This window comes from Terrapene carolina, unplaced genomic scaffold (assembly GCF_002925995.2).
Source record: "Terrapene carolina triunguis isolate 2854851 unplaced genomic scaffold, T_m_triunguis-2.0 Scaffold210, whole genome shotgun sequence".
Classification (NCBI taxonomy): domain Eukaryota; kingdom Metazoa; phylum Chordata; order Testudines; family Emydidae; genus Terrapene; species Terrapene triunguis.
In genome coordinates, this window is record NW_020664561.1 from 31,642,945 (window position 1) to 31,656,075 (window position 13,131).

The 13,131-nt window shown below is 41.6% G+C and overlaps 1 protein-coding gene across 1 annotated transcript in view; it reads right to left on the reverse strand.

Annotated features, from left to right (window-relative positions):
* Nucleotides 1-11,456, reverse strand: part of LOC112119373 (hippocampus abundant transcript 1 protein) — a 21,436-nt gene extending 9,980 nt beyond the window's left edge. Inside the window, exons 1-4 of the mRNA XM_026655625.2 lie at nt 11,225-11,456; nt 3,733-3,828; nt 1,996-2,058; nt 1,083-1,321 (exon numbers count right to left, since the gene is read on the reverse strand). Coding sequence (XP_026511410.1) covers nt 1,083-1,321; nt 1,996-2,058; nt 3,733-3,828; nt 11,225-11,311 — 485 coding nt within the window. The 5' untranslated portion in view covers nt 11,312-11,456. The remainder of the gene's footprint in view (nt 1-1,082; nt 1,322-1,995; nt 2,059-3,732; nt 3,829-11,224) is intronic.
* Nucleotides 11,457-13,131: the final 1,675 nt, after the last annotated feature.

A 13,131-nucleotide genomic window follows, 5' to 3' on the forward strand; every position in this document is an offset into this window, starting at 1 on the left:
AACTTATTCCTGACAAGTAATTTAAAATATTTATAAAGTCAGTATGCATGTGTCTTTATATGGTTATGTAATCTCTCCAGTGTGCACTGAGTGTATAACAGAATTACCTGCCATTCTACAAAAAAAATGCTTTGTGGGTTAAATTAGGATAGTTCATTACAGATCCTTCAACATTAGCCTTAGCCGTGAGTCCACAGACTAGCAATTATCTCCATTCAAAATGCATGTTGCAAAATATAAACTGTTAAACAAATAGCCTATCACCCTGGAATAGGGATCAAAATGGAGAGACCACAAAAGACCTTAAGACTAGATAGCAAACTGAATTAGCCTCCGATACAATATGAACAGTTGACTCTCAGACCTCTATCAGTGCTAAGACCTTGTCCTATGTTATTTCAGATTTATCTTCAGGAGCAGTACAAATTTGAGACAATTGTGAACTAGCCATTATCCTAGGGTCATTAGACTCATGAATGGAGGCGTATCAACAGACTACTAAAATTCCAGTTAGTCAAAATTTGCTGGATTCTAATATTTGATAAGCAAAACTATAATAAAAAAGCTGCAGCTACTTTTTCAGTACCAGTTTTAATGTTACACACTAGTGCTTAAAGGTATATGCTAGTTCTGAAGACTATTTTCAATTCTTAGTGACTATTTACTTAGTACTGAAATGATTTTGCTGAAAATTACAGCCAAATAAAGATATGCAAGGATTAGAGAGACATTCTACGAAGGTACAGGGAAATATACTGTATAAAATTATACTCAACTATTAAGTTATTGACCCCCAAGAGGCTTAAAAGTACAAGAAATATATCAGCTCACAGGCCATACATCTTTCAAGTTCTTGGGCTCTCTGCTACATAAGCAACCATCACTAAAAAGTCACAAGTCACTCCAGTACTAATGACTAGCTTAGAAGCAAGCATGGGGCTAACAGTCTGGAGATCCAAAATTCTAAGCCTGGCTTTGAGGCGTTCAAGCAAGTCACTTCACCTTGTATCAGTTTCCCCAACTCTGCAACGGATTAGTACTTCCGCACCTACCTCACAGAGGTGCGCTAAGAATTAAACAACATCTGGTAAATTAACTGGAATACAAGTGCTATTATAAATGCTACGTTATTAATTGCGTACAGCAAGAACACACTAAAGACAAAGCCATAAATAACTATGCTTGTTACTAACCATGGGCTGATCTTCATTAATGGAATTGGTGCACAAGTGAAAAATACTGTTAAGAGTAAGAAGGACTTTCGTCCCCAAACATCAGAGAGAGCACCTATGAGGGGGGCACTGAGAAACGATAACAAGCCCTGAAAAGTAAAAACAAATTTTAAATAAAAACAAAGAAATGAAAGAAAATACAATAGTTGAAAGATTGTTAGAAACTGACTGATTTTTTTTGCAGATTAATGATAAATGTTGGCTATATGGAACAATATGTCAAGCAATATCTTCTATGAGTATCCTTCATCCCCCTTTTCCACTCAGCAGCAGTTACCTGCAATTTGAATTTTACTATCCCACAGAAATCCAAAATGTAAAATCCAAATGCAGTCAACACGCAGCTTAATAAAATGCACTTTGCATTTTTATATGCTGTATTTAGGAGAGATACCATTTTTCAACACATTGAGGACGTGTGGTCTAACAATCAGAGCAAAGGACTGGGTGTCAACAGGTATCTTGCATTCTTATGTGCTGTGACACCAACTGATTGTGTGATCTTGAGCTATTCAACTGGCCTATTTATTCCTCAGTCAAACCAAGTAAAAATTTTAGCAAAAGCAAGATCTTATTAAAATTAAGTGCTGCATTTGAGCTCTCTGTGGTAAATTTACCCTCACATTTTATTCACAGCTTGAAAGCTATATTGGAAGGCTCTCCTTATTCCACTTAATAAAGCATCAGCACTCATGTATGTACCCTTTATTGATTTCTTTTAAATTGTACTCAATTATTGATTTAGACTGAATTTTCATCCTACCTTTACTCCTTGGATTAGGCCATTCATTAGAAATGTATGCTTTGGGAAGGTTTCATGTAACACCTATGAAAGAATTATGTGCATTACATACTGCATTATCCATATTTCACAATACTAAATATGAATACAGACTCAAAGATTAATATATCTGAGGCATATTATACCAACAATTTTAATATAAATTACAGTAAAATCCACCATGAAATTCATAAATTCAACATCAATAATCTCATTGTTAAATAGTCCACTACAGACATTTACATAGTAGACTACACAATTTCTAATAGTAAATTATGCTATGCTTCTTACTTTCCAGAAATAAAGGCATCAGTGGATAAGCTACAATGTTAGCACTACCGCTGCAGGTCAGTAAAACTAGGAAAGAACAATCTTCAAAATCAGTGTGTTTTCTCCACTTTTTACCACATAAGACTGGCGAAAATTTCATTAAGTTTGATAAAAGTATCATTCCTACTTCAATTAAGAGGTATACTGTTGTAGGATTTCCTTATTTAAGGAAAGTACACATCAATTAGGACATGCTGTACTTATGTGATAGACTGGTTCAGATACCAAATAAACACTACTTAAAAGGACTTCAATATCATGGAACACAAAACTAGTACCACAACAACACAGGTAGATACTGCATGGTGAATGAATGTACTGCTCAGATGGCTTGAATACACTGTTTTTTTTGCATACTAAAGCCTCAGCTACACCTACAAATTATATCAATCTAGGTACAGCGCTCAGAGCTGTGCAAATTTTGTGCCCTGTGCAACATAATTAGGTCAGCCTACCTACATCTACAATGGGCATTAGGTTGACTGAAGTGTTTACAAGATAGGAACATTAGATTAAAGCTAAACACACTTTTTTACCTATAGATTTCAACACTGTAGCCATGTCACAACCCCCCCCAAACCATCACTTCCCTAATCAACAGAGCTATGCTGGCAAAACTTTTAAGTTTAACCCTAACCTTAATCTCTGTAAGCCATGGTGCACAATTATGGCATATAAACAAGAACAAAAGTTAAAAATCTCCTTTCCTTATATTGCAGTTTATCAGGATACAATATCTGTCCATAGACTTCAGGGGTGGTATCACACTTTATTTCAGAGAAGTTAAGTCATATCACTGACTGTAGCATAAATGAATTACTTAGGCAGGAGTGAAAACATGTTTACAAAAGAGAAAGTTTCTGCTTGCCATCACCTTGTTAATTACCAAAGGTCAGAAAGACAGTACAGACAAATTAAAAATAACTCAGTAAATATTGTGCAAGAATGGCCAGGTTCAGTAATGATCCTTTAAGATCAAAGTCACAAAGTTCTTAAAATTGGGACTGGAATCCCACACATTCCTAGATCCTACTCTTGTGCTCAAGATAGACCTCTGTCTGTGGGGGTGACAGGAATAGAAGGTTTGAGGGGTTTTTTTTTTAAAGTATTTCTTCTCAAAAGTGTGCAATTAGCATAGATTACATATGTTGATTTGTGGCTGATATCAATAAGCCCAACTCTACATGGATTGTTTAATCTTGACCACATTCAGTAACATAACACACAAGATGTTCTTCCAAGTGTGAAGTTCAGGCCAGCTCAATTCCACCCAAACTTTATTTTCAAGTTTAATGCTGTGATAATACTGCAATGAACTTAATATTTTCGCTTTTTTTTCTTTTTTAAACTTTTCATGCAATACAGAAGTTCATTAACCACATCACTTACCACCAAAGTAGGTGCTGTCAAAAGTCCCCAAGCGAAAAACTCCAAAAAAATCACTATGACAGCATGGTAGACACTAGGCGAACCTATTCCTTGAGGCTAAAACACAAAAACAAAAAAGTTGTTACTACAGAATATTTAAAAAGCTGCTTTATTAATAAGAAAGTTGTTTGAATGTTGGTTTCTAAGCAAGAAATTGTTAAGATGAAGTATGGCTCAAAACAAGCTGTTTCAGGAATCTGAATAACTGTCTTGCATATGGTGAAGCATAATGAATGACTGGAAGTGTCTTAAAAACCAGCACTGTACAAACTGCAATGCCAATTACCATAAACCTCCATGTACAGAGAAAACTGAGGAAAAATGACTTCCCTCTAACAAGATTCCACTATTTGAACTGAGACTCTTTTCTTGGGGAATTTCATATCTTTTTTTCCTCAGGGAAGGAAACAATTAAGTTCACATAGCAATTAGAAGTCAAAAACCAAGATTTAATTATTTCAAACCCCGCTTATTTTCACACTCAATGCCACATTCCAAATCCTGATTAACTGGCTTACCAACCACCTTTGGTTCTTACCAAACAGTGCTTCTATTAGTAAAAGCTTGTGTCTGACTAAATACAAAAACTTGTTAAAATAAATTATCTAAAACCCACATGAAAGAAAACAAATTCACACAATGGTAAGCCCACCACAACTTTAACGTGAGACTAGTATTAGAAGGTTTTCCCCAAATGCTGGGGAAAACAACAAATAGACTCAATATGCACATCAAATGTGGGACAGAGTTAGAAATGTTTCTTTATATTATTGTTGAGTTAAGCTAAAAGTGGCTTCCAGAAAAGGGAATGTATGGAGATAGAAAATTAAGTGTGGAAGGGATTTGGGGTGGGGAGATAAATCCTGATTAGGCTCAGATACTTTATTACATGCTATGTCAACTTGCCACAGTACATTACTACCCATGCCAGGAAACACTGGAGAATTATTTCACAACAGAATGACATGAATGACCTGCAAATTAAAAATGCTACACAAGTGGACTTTTTTTTTTTTTTTAAGGTCAAACGCTCTGCCTCAACATCTACTCTTTCAACCCTTAAGGGAGACTGGAGAATGAAGAGGCAATTCTCAGCCCTGAATTAGATTTGGTCTAGTGTGTTCATATGACTAAATACAAACAGACAAAGATTTGGATTTAACAGTGCTCAAATCTTATGAGCTGTTCTTGCAAAATTTCTGCCATCTTGAGATTTCTGCCACTCTAATTCAGCTATTCTTACAAGATTTTGGCTCCATCCAAGCCAGAAAAGTAAACTTTCTGGTTCTGCATCAGGTGACTTGTAACCAAAGCTATAGGAGCAGCTACTGGAACTGGTAAACTGCACCCACCACCCATTGAATTTGAACAGATTTGGAAAAAAGCTTTGTTTCGACCCATCTCTAATAAAAGCTTTATATTCTGTAATGTTTAGTGGAAAACATGTTTCAGAGTACTTTTAGTACCATGGTTACTTCTGTCCTTTTCTTCTTCCTTCCCTAGTTACCACACACATGCCCAGCATATTAATAAATATTCTTTTGCTACACTTCTCTGTTTTCCAATGAGCAGAGATGACTTTACAATTTTGTGAAGGGGCCAGAGAGCAGCTTGAACTCACAGCACCACCCATGCCTGCAGGAGCTCCAATGCCTGGAGGAGCAGCTCTAGGTTTCACTCCCATCACACCCTGACTACAGTACAGGATCCAAAGAGTAAACTTCTGTAACTACCACGGGCAACAAATATTCTTTTCCCTCCCAGGCTACAGATCAGCATCAGACTTGCTCCTGCACAATGGAGCCTCCCTCTCAGCTGCTATCTCTGCTTCCTCACTGTACCAGGGAGTAAAGCAACAGTTGGCAGAGTGGGGGTAAGAGAAGTAGTTACCAGCAGCTGCTCAGCAGACAACCACCTTATGACCCCAAGAGTCAGAGGTCGAGAGCTTTTCCAACATTTCAATTATGGGCAAGGCATGAAAAAATAACAGTTTATCTCTACCCCACTGACACCTTATCTTGGGCAGGTGAGAGCAGGTCAAGGAAATAAATCAGGGACTGCATTGAAGAGCTTCACTGCTTACAGCAGTAAATATTTTTAAAGAGATGGGGGAAGATGACTACCCTTATCTACCACTGCACAAGCCATAAGATCATTTAGCTGGATCTTTGTGCTAAAATGATCAGATATGAATTAGTGTTGAAATTTAAATCAATAGGCTTAAGCAGTAACAGACAACTGAGTTGACAGGAAGGGAGCTAACTTCTTAGAGCTACCATATCAGCTTCTCTGTCTACTGAATGAAAAGACAATACTACATTTAGAATATTTTTGTTGTAACCACAAGTACAAGAAACTTAATTTATAAAATGCAAGTTTTAAGATTCTGCAGAACCTTGACTGTCATGGGATTTGATTAATACATCAAGTAGGCCTGGAGTCTGAAAATGAATTACATAAAACACTGTAGTAGTATGCATCAACTAAGTGTGAACAAACTAAAGGAGAAAACACTAAATGCATTTCAAAACAGCAACAACATTTTTACATGTTCCACAAAAGAGATGTATTTTAGCTACAAACATTAAAGCCTAAAGACAAAAGTGTAGCTAAATACTCAAGTTATAACTGGGATCTGACACTCATGGTAGAAGCAGATGTTCTTTGACTTTATCTATTCCGAGCATGGCAGTTGTTTTGGGACAGGTGGCGCACTAGCTGAACTACAGAAACCCCATCTGCCAGGTCAGATATGTGTCTTTCTAGTCCAAGAGGATTTTGTATTATAGATCAAGCCAGCGATAAAATAAACTTATATGTGGATCATAGCTAGAAGATACTTCTACTGATACAACACTGTAAAAACTCTAAAGCAAGGACAACTTCAAATGTACAATCATAAAAGCTGAGAATCCACTTGTTATTAATATAGTTTACAAACCAGAATAAGTTTAGAAGTAAATTACAAGATTTGAATTCTCCTGCTCTAACTCACCCTGTCATACCTAAGTATCATAGTTCAAATTTCCTTTCATCAGTGGTAATATATGAAGATATACCTATCTCATAGAACTGGAAGGGACCCTGAAAGGTCATTGAGTCCAGCCCCCTGCCTTCACTAGCAGGACCAAGTACGGATTTTTGCCCCAGATCCCTAAGTGGCTCCCTCAAGGATTGAACTCACAACCCTGGGTTTAGCAGGCCAATGCTCAAACCACTAAGCTGTCCCTCCCCCACATGGTCTGATAAGAATGAGTATTGTACATATGATATGAATTGCAATAAATCATTAGAACAGGATGAATTAAGGAGAGGGTCTGAACTACTATTATTGCCTTCCTTTGGTGAGTCTACATCACAAGTATTTTACTAAATGTATTTTGTATTTCATTTATTTGACTATGGCTATTTAACAACTGTACAAAGGAGGATAGCACTCCGATAAGATCTTTATCGCAGTTGTACAGGAAGTCTACCTGCAGTCACTGCTGTAAGCATCCTCTTAAATTTAATCAGGACTGAGTTATAAGAAATCAGGTTTGACTGATGTTCTGCTATTACAGAGTACACAAGAAGCCACATTATTATTCCAAAAGACATTCCTACATATTGCCACCATACTCTAGTCTTTTTACAGAAAATCTCGCTGAAATTAATGGTGTAGGTACCTCTGCTCCTTGTTTAGGAAAGTATATACCCCCACACTCTGAAGAGAGATTTGTGAATGTGCTTGGATGGGAAACCCAATCACAAAGCTAACATTGGGCTAGTGTAGCAGAACTGGAGAGGGGCACAGGGGAACCAGAATAATAATGGTTTCAATCACTAGGGATAAGCATATACTATAGTAGACCTACAGACCTACCCTATCATGCATTTGAGCCACTGACAATGAATTCTTGCAGAGAAAAGGACTACTGAGTTTCTTTGGGGCTAAAAAATTTTCAAAATATAATGATTTTACCCCATAAGTAATTGATAAATTTAAATAGGCATATTTAATTTTTTTTTTTATTTCTACTGGTCCGCAAATCAGAGAAATTCAAGGCCCTTTCAGTTTACTTGTTCCCCAAAATATTATTTAGCATGTCAGGCAAGTGAGGAATTGGGGAGGATGAGAATAGAACTGAGGGCTAATTTACGGATTATTTTTTTTTAATGTCTACAGTGTGATCCATGCATCTAAGCAGTTCTTGCTGCAATTATAAAGAACATAGTCTAGTATAACAGCATACAGCCTCAACAGGTCATTAACTCACAAAAAATAAAAAGTCTGAATACTCTTTCTCTACCTGGGTTTGAGAATAGGCACATATTTCCACAAACAGATCACAAACCAATATCTGTTGTCTAATGACTTCCCAAACAGTTGCAGCCCTGTTTTTTACTCCATGTTTCTGTACATTTGAACTCAATGTACTTTCAAATGGGCTTGCACTCAGCTTTTAATACCGGTAACTGACACTGAAGGCACTATTTAAGGTACAACTGGATGATACATTAAATCTTTCTCCTTATCCCTGGAGGCAGTTCATCCAAATGGAAATTAGAAGAATGGCACTTTTGTAATAACTCAATTTTTTTCCAATAAGAAATTCTAATTTCACCAGTTGTATGAACTAGTAGAGCATAAAAAAGTTACTGTCTGTATTCACTCACTATATTAGTCCTGTAAAAAACGTATGTGCCTACATGTTTGTAATGCTATAAGTTTTTACTTTGTAAAGAAATTACAAACAGTAATATTAGTCTTTCACAGTAGATATTTATCAGTCAAATTTGAACTTGCTTTGCCTCCGACCCTTAAGTAATCTAGACAGTAGCTCATCGAGTTGATGATGGCAGTTCTTGGCTGCTTATACAAAAGACCAGCAAACTGATGTTTTACCTTTATTTGAAGGACCTATCTTAAAAGCAATAATATGATTTTAATGCATTTTGAAAAGCTATCTAAACTACACGAGTAAAGCAAGACATACATTGTTACAGTTATTTTGACCAAGTTATACCTCTCTCATAACCGAACTATGCTGCTTATAGATGTATTTTTTTAAAAGCATCTATGGCAACTTCATTCAATCACTAAGTATTCCAAGTTCTGTTAGATAAAATACTTAACTATTTGTTGGGAAACATTTTCATCACACTTCCAGTGAACTGGAAAACCTTACAGTACTACTTTGATACAGAAGTTTGTCTCACACTTACCCACCTATTCTTTTTCAGAATATGGAAGCCGAAGGAGACAGAACAAAGACCAAAGGATCCCATGATGGCGATGGACACACTGTATGGGTAAAGCACATCACAGATGGGCTTTTCACCAACAGCAGAACCACATCCTACTTATTATACTCAGAACTCCCTGCTCTATTCTACAATTCTAGGATGCCTGCCATCATCCTAGGCCATTGTGAAACCAACTGCTGTCTGAAAATGCACAGCAGTTTTCTAGGTGGTATTTCCTTTCAAGATTAAGAGTTTAAATATTATCTAATCCATAAATGCTGTAGACTTACACATATTTATACAGAATGGTAAATGCATGGGTTTAAGTAAAGTTACTTTATATTGAGTCGTGACACAAATGCTCATTACTCAAACTTACTACTTGAGAGTAAAGGCAAATCACCATACTAGGTATAGTTTAAAAGTATTTCTTAAATAATCTAACAAATGATGACCAGATGGATGCCAATAAGATAGAGAGGAAACACTTAATAGCAAGGAAACCGATCATGAAATAATGGCAAAAAAACCTGCACCAGCCCAGAATTCTTGATCCCACATGAGGCAGCAGCAAAGAACATAGTTTTAGTCCCTCCCACCCAAGGCTGCCAGCCAGCCCCACCAGGGAAAAAGTGTCAGAAGTTCTTTGGGAACAAAGTTCCTATGCCCAGTCCATGTGCTACCTTCAGAACACAGCATGGACCCAGCTCTGGTAGAAAGCAACCAGAGGGAGTGGAGGCCAAGTTAGGCCTCAGGTGAAATGTTCATCTGACTGGACATCAGAGGCATGAGCCCTTGCAACAGAAGAGTTTATAGGGTAGCTTCTTCCTCACAGGTTCCAGGTAGCTCCACCTAGAGCAGGGCTTCTCAACCTTTTTCTTTCCGAGCCACCTCCCAACATGCTATAAAAATTCCATGGCCTACCTGTGCCACAACAACTGGTTTTCAGTAGATTAAAAGCCAGGGCCAGAGTTAGAGGGTAGCAAGCAGAGCAGTAGCCTAGGGCCCCATGTCACAGGTGGCCTCGCAAAGTTAAGTTGCTCAGGGTTCGGCTTCAGCCTGGGCAGCAGGGCTCGGGATTCAGCTTTCTGCCCTGTGAGTCTAACGCTGGCCCTGCTCTCTGGTTGGTTTGTTTCAGCAGACACCCTGAAACCTGCTTACAGCCCCCACAGGAGTCCCAGACTCCTGGTTGATAACTGATGAAATAGAGGATCTTCCCACAAACTAGCAAGTAGAGACAATGTGGCATTGTCTCCTTCATCACCCCATTAGCTAGCGCCAGACTTCTGTCCCAGGTTGACCTGTTTTAGGCATTGCCCTCAAGCCAGGACCTACCATGCCAACTAGGGTTACCAATTTGATAATATTTAAAAACCAGGACACTTCAGGAGGCATGCTGGAATCCTCCCTGCACCTCTTTCCTTTCCCCCCCCCCCCCAAAGCTCTGCCCCACCTCTTCCCTCAAGGCCCACCTCCATCCATTCCTCTCCCTCTCCCCCACAGAAAAGACTCTCCTGTGGAGCTCAGCTGGAAGCTGGAGCCGCCCAAGGAAGGTAGAAGGCAGCCCCAGTTGAGCAGGAGCTGACAGGTGCCTCTTCGCCTCCCCCACCTGCAGTAACCAGACTTTGAGTGTCCAGTCAGTAAATCTGACCAGACACTATCAGGTCCCCTTACTGACCAGACTTTCTGGCTGAAAACCAGGCAGCGGGCCACCCTGATGCCAACCCCAAACTCCCTTACAGACCAGACAGATTCTCTGGGCACTTGAGCCTCAGGTGTCCACCTCACTGCGTTCGGCTTTTCAATGGCCCTCCCCCGATCCGGGGTCTAGCTAGACTAGCCTCACTTTGCTAGGTCCGCCCCTTCCCAGGCCCAGCTCACCGAACCCCAACGCAACATGTCTCATCGGCTCCGGGCCAACCCCCAGACCGCACTGCACCAGCCTGTCCTCCCCATAGCAAAGGCCAGTCCCCTACATGCACTCGGGCCTCACCTCACTCCACGCTCCCTGCCCCTGGTTCACTGGGTTAACCCAGCGTCCCCGCACGCCTCCAGGCCAACCCCTTCCCTCCAGCAAGGCCTCAACGCGCCCCCACACCTCAGCCGGACCCGCTCAGCCTGCCTCGCCCCGGCTGCCTTAACACTCCCCTCCGTGCCACAACCAGCCCTCGGCACGCCCCGAAGCTGGCGCAGGCCAGGCCAGGCCCCAGACCCCAGCCCTCACCGTGCCGCCGTCCTTAATGATGATCTTCTTGGCCAGCATGATGCTGCGGTTCACGGCCCGTTTCTTCTTCTTCCCCCCCTGGGTCATTTTACCATCCTAGGGCCCCGGGGGGGAGACACGTTTGGCGGCGAGCGGCGCGGGGCCTTCCCCAGCAGCCAGGCCTTCGCTTCGCCGCTCCGAGCTAGCGCCGCCGCCGCTCACGGAGCACACGCCGCCATCTTGGGGAACAGCACCGGCCACACTCACATCACGCGATCCCCCGATTGGCTGAGCGGGGGCACGTGGGCACGGATACTCCGCCTCCTCACGAGCTGGAACGAGGCAGCAGGGCGGGAACGCCTGACGGTGGGCGAGCGCTCTCCAGCCCGCCAGGCGCTGGGGTTTCCCAGCTCTGCGATGCTCCCGGCCGGCGCCCCAACTCTCCGCCGCCGCTTCCGGGGGGAGGGACGGCGCTCAGCCCCCGCAGCGCCTCCCTGTCGCTCCCCACCGCTGCCGAGGAGGGTTAACCTGCCCCAGGCAGGGACGACAGAGTGCCCCTCTCGCCGGGCTCCCTGGGGCACGGGGCTTGCGCCCTCCCCCTGCTGCCCCAGCAGCTCGGCTGTAGCGACACAGCCTGTTGCTAAAAGCTGTGTAGTGCAGACAAGCCCTGAGGTTATCATAAACCGAAGGGGTTGGGCCAGCATAGCTCACAAGCGCTGAAGATTTTTGTCCCTCATCCCCACCACACCCATCAACCAGGACTGACTAAAGTGGCTCCAGGCTCCTTGGTCTGTTTAAAAGAGCTGCAAGGCTGGGGGAGAGGAGGTTCATTGTCCCGATAGGCATGGAATGGGATCCTTTCCCCATGGGACCAATCCAGGTTCCCATTAAGCTTGATTTGTGTATAACAGACACTACACTTATTTTTGGACATCATACTGTTGCATCACCCTACCCAAAGAACTGTGTGTAGCTCAAAAGCTTGTCTCAGTTGCCAACACAAGTTGGTCCAATTCCAAATACTGTATTTTCTCACCCTCTTTGCCCCAGTACCACTTATGACAGCAGACTCCACCATCCATGGGATAGAAGAGCAATGGAATAGTATTGGCAAAATAACATTAAGAAATGGGGTTGAGACACCCGTTAGAGAGGATGTTTAAACTGGGTAGGAAATACTCATAATAGGTTTGGAAGTGTGGTTAAAGTTAACTAAACCCTTGTGTACAAATAGTTTTTCTACTAGTACAACTGTGTTGGCAAGGGGGGTGTGATATTTAAAAAAAAACAGTAGAGTTATACTCAAGGTGGATGCAGTTATGCCCGTATTAATGGGCCTTAGGAGAAATCTAATAACTTAGTGGTGTAGCCTGAGCTGACAACTTAAGTAAAAAGAATACTAAAAGATTTCCAGGGAGTTGATTCTGATGTCACATAGAATCACAGATTAGGGTTGGAAGAAACCTCAGGAGGTTATCTAGTTCAACCCCCTGCTCAAAGCAGGACCAACCCCAACTAAATCATCCCAGCCAGGGCTTTGTCAAGCCAGGCCTTAAAAACCTCTAAGGATGGGGATTCCACCACCTCCCTAGGTAACCCATTCCAGTGCTTCACCACCCTCCCAGTGAACTAGTTTTTCCTAATATCCAACCTGGACCTCTCCCACAACAACTTGAGACCATTGCTTCTTGTTCTATCGTCTACCACCACTGAGAACAGCCTAGCTCCATCCTCTTTGGAACCCCACTTCAGGTAGTTGAAGGCTGCTATCAAATCCCCCCTCACTCTTCTCTTCTGCAGACTAAATAAGTCCAGTTCCCCTCCCTCAGCATCTTCTTGTAAGTCATGTGCCCCAGTCCCCTAATCATTTTCATTGCACTCCGCTGAACTCTCTCCAATTTGTCCACATCCTTTCGGGGGGAGGGGCA